The following is a 6,861-nucleotide window of genomic DNA, read 5'->3' on the forward strand; positions in this document are numbered from 1 at the left end:
AAACCCACAACGCGAAGTAAATAGAACATATCCATAGTAGTGGCAGAATGTCCAACTGCTACACTACATACCCCTCCCTTTCAAACAGCACTACGAAGATCATTTTGATCAGACTGCGATCTGAAAAAAAAATAGTATCGGAACCAGATCCGCGTCGAAACCGTGCAATTTGACAAATTTAGGTCTTCATTAGGATAGTATCACGATGCCTCTACGTCGAAAGCCGTCCTCGCAAGTTTTCACCAACATCAAATGCAGACCAATGCTGATCAACGGCCGATTTTAGTGCGTTATTCTGCGTTGCCACTACGACATACATGCACAACATATCATGATGTTACATGAACACAGGCCAAGAAGGCTGTACGACGATGTCGGTGCGTTGTAGCCGATCATATCACGCGCATAGCACGCTTGTTGTACGTCATGCGCGTAGAGGGATCGGATTGGGTGCGTATGCTACTATTCCACTGTTATGAGATCTGTTGCGAACGCCACGATTGCTGATTGTGGAAGTTTTCTGGAATTTCAGGTTTTGATGCGAGGTGATGCGAGTTACCTATACGTTATCATTCGATTTGTTGCGCATTGATGCGGTAAGGTCACGAAAGATAAATTTCAGGTGACATGAACTCACGATCTGAACACCCGTACCTCAGTCTGTGAATTGGGTAAGAATTACAACTTAAAACAAGAGGCACATGGGCCACATCGCTCACCTGAATCACTTTAGCTCTGTCATTGTTCAGCTGGTGTGATTTTAAAAAGATGTTTTTATCAATCTTTATTCCCCATGAATTTTTTTATCCCATATTGTGCCCCCAATCTAGCCCCAAAGGAATACATCACCACTGAAAATAAATTCACATAACACAGAAATGCACATCAATATGACTGACATGATCTTGCTGTTCTGCATAAAAACCAAGGTCACAAGGTCATAGATCATGGTATGATACGAAAGACCTTGGCATAAGAAATCTATATACAAAATATGAAAGCTGTATCTTAAATAGTTGAGGAGATATTGAATAAGTCAGATTTTTATTAAAAGCAGGCCAGATTTCCAGGTCAAGGTCACATGATCGCACACCATCGCATCACATGAAAAGTCTTTTCGTATAGAAATTATGTACAAAATATGGAAGCCCTAGCTTAAATAGTTCTAGAGATATTTTTAATCATTTTTCTATATATCAGCATATAACGCTTTGATCCCCTACTGTGCCCCCCCCCCTACCCCCCCCCCCCCCCGGGAACTATGAATTGCACAAATTTGGATCTACTATATGTCAGAAAGTTTTCATGTAAATTTCCACTTTTCTGGCCCTGTGGCTTTTGAAAAGATTTTCCCTATATACTCGTTTGTAAACCTTTGAACTTTTATCACTTATTGTGCCCCCAACCTACCCTCGGGGCCATGGTTTTTACAAATGTGAATTGATCTATGTCAGGAAGCATCCATGTAAATGTCAACTTTTCTGGCCAAGTGATTCTTTAGAAATTTTACTGGCATGTAAATTTGAACTTTCCTTGCCCAGTGGTTCTTGAGAAGATTTTCCCTATATATTTGTATGTAAAACTTTGATCCCCTATTGTGGCCCCACCCTTCCCCCGGGCACCATGATTTTGGCAAACTTGAATCTGCACTATATCAGGAAGCTTTCATATAATCGTAAACTTCTCTAGCCCCGTGGTTCTTGAGAAGATTTTTAAAGATTTTCCCATGTAAAACTTAGATCCCCTATTGCAAACCCATCCTACCTCGGGGGCCATGATTGTAACAAGCTTGATTCTGCACTATATCAGGAAGCTATCCTGTAAATTCGAACTTTCCTGGCTCAGTGGTTCTTGAGAAGAACATTTTTAAATGAGCCAACCCTATTTTTATACTTTCCTGGCCCAATGGGTCTTTTGAGAGCAAGATTTTTAAAGATTTCACTATATATTCCCATGTAAAACTTTGATATCCTACTGTTGCCCCACCCTACCCCTGCAGGCCATGATTTTTAAAAACTTGAATTTGCACTCTGTCATGAAGCTTTGATATAAATTCAAAATTGTCTGGCTCAGTCGTTCTTGAGAAGAACATTTTTAAATGACCCACCCTATTTTTGCATTTTAGTGATTATCTCCCCTTTGAAGGAGACATGACCCTTCAATTTTACAAACTGGAATCCCCTGCACCCAACGATGATTTTTTGCCAAGTTTGGTTGAAATTGGCTCTGTGGTTCTGGAGAGGAAGATGAAAATGAAAAGTTTACAGATGGACGGACAGACGACAGACAAAAGATATCAGAATAGCTCACTTGAGCTCAGGTTACCTAATGCTATTTAATGTCGCACACTCTGCGTAATACGCCAGTTTCGAGATACGAACTCTTCTGTGTAGGAGGTGCATTTAGTGAAACTTTGAATGACGAAGTGGGACAGAGTGGACCTATAGTCAGCGAGGAAGATGACGAAATGTATTAAAAGCAGCTTCTCTTTTAATATGTAAATGTGGGAAATACAATATACTATCGAAAGAAATGTTTTACTAAAGTGGAAACATAAAAACAATGTCATATTTGCAAGTAATGTCTTAGATATGGTACTTCTGACCAACGAAATAACGTGATATGATAAGAATTCTATGCATTTAATTACTCCCTAAATACTTATAAATTACTTAGTTTGTGTATCAGTCGAATTCGGGTGATCTAAGAGTGTATGAGAAACTTACTGAGTACATTCACTTACGCAGTGATGAATAATAGTCCCACTCCCGCGTGTAAAGAAATTGTTTCGCGCCTCACTATATATGAGAGTTCTCCAAAGGGAAATAACTCGGGTGTATCTCGAAACCGGCGTATTGCTTGTTGCAATGCGCAAACAATTTATTTATCGGTAGAGTATTAGTGCCAGGGTCCAGCTAAAATTCGAGTAAAAAATAATAAACAGTTTTCTTAATTCATTACTACATATATTGGAAAGAATACGTAACTTCGGGATGAACTTTGTTGAAAACTTTGATTGATTATGTGTGAATATAGTAGAATACAGAGTAGAATTTTATATCATTTGGTTTATTGTTGTTCTTTTATGCCATCGGCGAACTTGGGTACCCTATATTTAGAGTTCTATATCTGAACTCTTTCATAGTAAGTTCAATTCCAAGCGATATAATATTGTCTGTGTTACTGACCATCAAAGAATAATATAGTGAAACTTGACAAATCTATATATATATATATATATAAAATATAGCTTTTGAATTTAAAAAAAATCTCAGCTGTAATCTCTAACAACGAAGCAAAAATCAAAAGGGTCGAGGTAACGACACCGTGATGTATACCAGTGCTTGTCATTGACTGTTGAAGATCAGTTTTCACTCACCAACTGTAAAAGGTACAAAGATTGACCATATGTATTCCTTGATATTCGTAAGAAAGGAGGAGTTTCGATAAATCTCATTACACTCCAAAAAGACAGTTCCTAAATGGTCACTCTCGGTTTTCATTCCCCATTATTTAAGGAAGATGGACCCATTTCGAAATTTTATGCTTCTGCACATAAAGCCGTGCGTATCGCCATTTGCATTATCCCCGCATTGTGACATCACTGTAAATGTTTGCCTTATATCAAAATTGGAATAAAATCTGTATTGTAGAAACGAATTAGGGCCGTCGTCCTTCAATCATGCGTTTTCAGTTGTATATTTTGATGTCATGTTCAAAGTCAATTTACACTCGATGTTATAGGGACAGTGGAGAAACCATTAGGAATGACAACATTATTAGAAATAAATTACTCAGAACTAAGCCTAACTTAGCTGCATAACTGTATGCAAAACATTCTACCTCTAAGAACTGTTGTCATAATTTTGATGGGTTGATTGGTCTCCAAAATTTTATAATATTTTCGTTTGTGTCGTTGGTCATTTTTAATTGTTTAAATATCATTTTCTGGTGACCTAATATCATATTGCATTTTTTATTTACTGGGTGGGTGTAAATGCAAAAATATTGAAACATAACAATATGACACTATCGTCTATATTTAGCGGATATAGAGAGTTGTGCTAATAATATATCACCATGTTTACTTTCACTGCGTGTGTATGGTCTATGTAGCGTGAGATAAGATATATATAATACGATCATGAATATTCATTTGTCATTTACTGTACCTGACACTATGACAGAAGGTTATCATTTAACACTTTCCATATAATACATAATAGACCAATCTGTGAAGTGCAATGTAAGTATGAGTTTATCATCAAGTTTCACATCTAGTCAAATGTATTTTAAGTTTGCTAAGTGATTAATTAGTAAGTGTTTATGGTAAACATTAAGTATAAGTACATGACTACATACTCTTTTTTATAGGTCGGAAATGAACGGAGAAGCAACGCAGCAAGTATTCAATTGCGAAACATGCAAGAAACCGCGGGAACATCAATACTTCTGTAACGCTTGTCAACATCAGCTGTGTCAACGGAGTGAGTGTCTACGAGCACATCTTGGAGAAGGACATGATGTTGTCCAGTTTGAAAGTAGAGTTCAATTTAGACAAAAGCAGATGCATTATGAAGTATGTCAGTCCCACACAGATAAGGTGCTCAACATGTTTTGCAGGTCATGTCATAAGAAAATCTGCGATGGGTGTGTTCGACTTAATCACAGAGACGTGAAGAAACACTTAGTTGTTGGGATAAACTATGTTCTAGCTGACAAAAGAAAAACTTTGACAACGAATACGAGTATTCTGAAATGCAATGCTATCCCAAGATTTGTAAAAGGCATTCAATATTTAGATGAGGAAATTGCCGATTCTGTAGAAGCTTACAATGTGAAGAGAGATACAATTGTCAAAACGTTACAATTATGGCAAGATGAAATGGGAAGACTGGCCAATAGACTGTTCACTGACCTGCAATGTTTACAAGATTTGCACCTAACACATCTAAGAGAACAACGGGGGTACCTTGAAAAAACATTGATTCAGATGGGAGACTTGGTTCGAACAAACGAGAAACGCTTACAATCGCCATTGGAAATCATCGAGCATGGAGTAGGAGGCATAGAAAAGTATCTGGTGTTTCCTGAAATAATTACATATGATCCGCCCGAGTTCTCGGTCGGGACACTTTCCACTCTCCTCGATGCTGTGAGTAAAAATCAGCGGGTGACGTACTCGCCTCGTTATAGTGCGTCATCAGATAGCCTGTGTGCCAAGTCGTGTGTCTTCATCGGAGAACTAACTAGGCTTACTGAGAAAATTCACAAGAAGGAAAAAATACGGATAGGAATTCAGAATGAAATGATTCTTGTCAGTTCATTTCCAGCAAATCACAACCGCCGCCATTTTTCTGACATATGTTGTTCATTCTCTGATTTTGCTTGGATTTACGATCAGACTTCAAGCAAAATCTTAAAGGTGACAGAAAATGGAGATTTGTCGATAGAGAAGAAGATTGAAGACATGAGTTATATAACAGCGCATCGCAATGGCGAAATATTTTTCACAAGTGAGAAAAGCAAGAGTCTGAATAAAATGTCATTTTCGGAAAATTGTTCACAAACTGTCCAGGTAGTGACCATGACCGAGTGGATCCCCTACGGACTCACGTTGACAAAGACAAACGATATTTTAATCTGTGAAAGAAGGCAATCACGAGGACGAGTCGTGCGATACAGCACACAAGGTCATCAGCTGAAGGTCATCGAAAAATGCCTAGGGACATCACTGTTTCAGAGACCAGAGAGGGTCACAGAAAACAAAAATGGTGACATTTGTGTAACAGATACCGAGATTCCGGGGTCTCTTGTTGTTGTGAATAATTTAGGGGAATTCAATTTCAGATATACCCCCGATGACCAGTATCCGGGTTCTACCTACAGACATCTGCCTTTATTGTCGGAATACAAACCATTTATTCCAAGTGGAATAGCCACAGACAGATATGGGAATATTCTGGTTTCCGATTCTCAAAAACTAACAATCCACTTATTGGACCAATGGGGACAGTTTGTACAATTTTTATCAAGCAAACACGTGAAGGTTCCGACTGCCTTATCCGTAGATGACGCGGGAAAATTGTGGATATCTGACGGAAAACTACAAATTAAGATAGTAAAATATCTTAATTCCTCCTGATTTACTTTGCAAGTTTTGTTCAACATTGTGACAAACACAAACTAATTAGAAATATGTATAGGGAGTTACAAGTGTTGTGGACTTCAAAACAAAGCTTTGTGGACTTTGAAACAAACATCAAAGCTATCAAAGTTACAAAAAAAAAGAAAAAAGACCAGAATACCATGTATTTCCTTAAATACTTGTCGTAAGAAACACCATATGGATTATTAACACAAACATAATAATTGTTTGTAATCCAGAATTTACAACAAAAAAAGTGGTCTGAATACTTGTTTAAAAATTCGCATTACAAAGGATATTTCGTAGTTGGTGTTAAAGTGTATTAACATGTAGTTTCTACCGAGGCTTGATCGAGGAAAAAACACACAAAACACATTATTGAAACATTTGGTTTAGACCATTTGTAAGTGTTTTCCCTGTGGTATATGGAGAAAATGTTATCAATAGAAAGTGAACTAAAGATTATGAGTTCAATTGAATAGTTTCCCCACACTATGTTATTTGTTTTCAGGCGTGTATGTATATATAGCGTTTTTGAATGTATTGATGTGCAAATTCTCGTTTAGCTTTATTTTTGTCCAATCAAAACAACTGTAATAAATAACATTGGAATTATTCTAATTTAAACACATTTTGTTATATGTATATCTTAATAGGACCAGGCAGCACGCAGAACCAATATAAGCCTTCTCCTAAGATCACTACACATACAT

The 6,861-nt window shown here is 37.3% G+C and overlaps 1 protein-coding gene across 1 annotated transcript; it reads left to right on the forward strand.

Annotated features, from left to right (window-relative positions):
- The first annotated feature begins 4,224 nt into the window (after positions 1-4,224).
- LOC125665404 (uncharacterized) lies at positions 4,225-6,775 on the forward strand. The gene is made up of 2 exons (XM_048898046.2): positions 4,225-4,246; positions 4,375-6,775. Coding segments are annotated over exons 1-2 (1,773 nt in total). The 5' UTR covers positions 4,225-4,244; the 3' UTR covers positions 6,146-6,775.
- The last annotated feature ends 86 nt before the right edge of the window (positions 6,776-6,861 follow it).

This window comes from Ostrea edulis, chromosome 10, assembly GCF_947568905.1.
Source record: "Ostrea edulis chromosome 10, xbOstEdul1.1, whole genome shotgun sequence".
NCBI classification, from domain to species: Eukaryota; Metazoa; Mollusca; class Bivalvia; order Ostreida; family Ostreidae; genus Ostrea; species Ostrea edulis.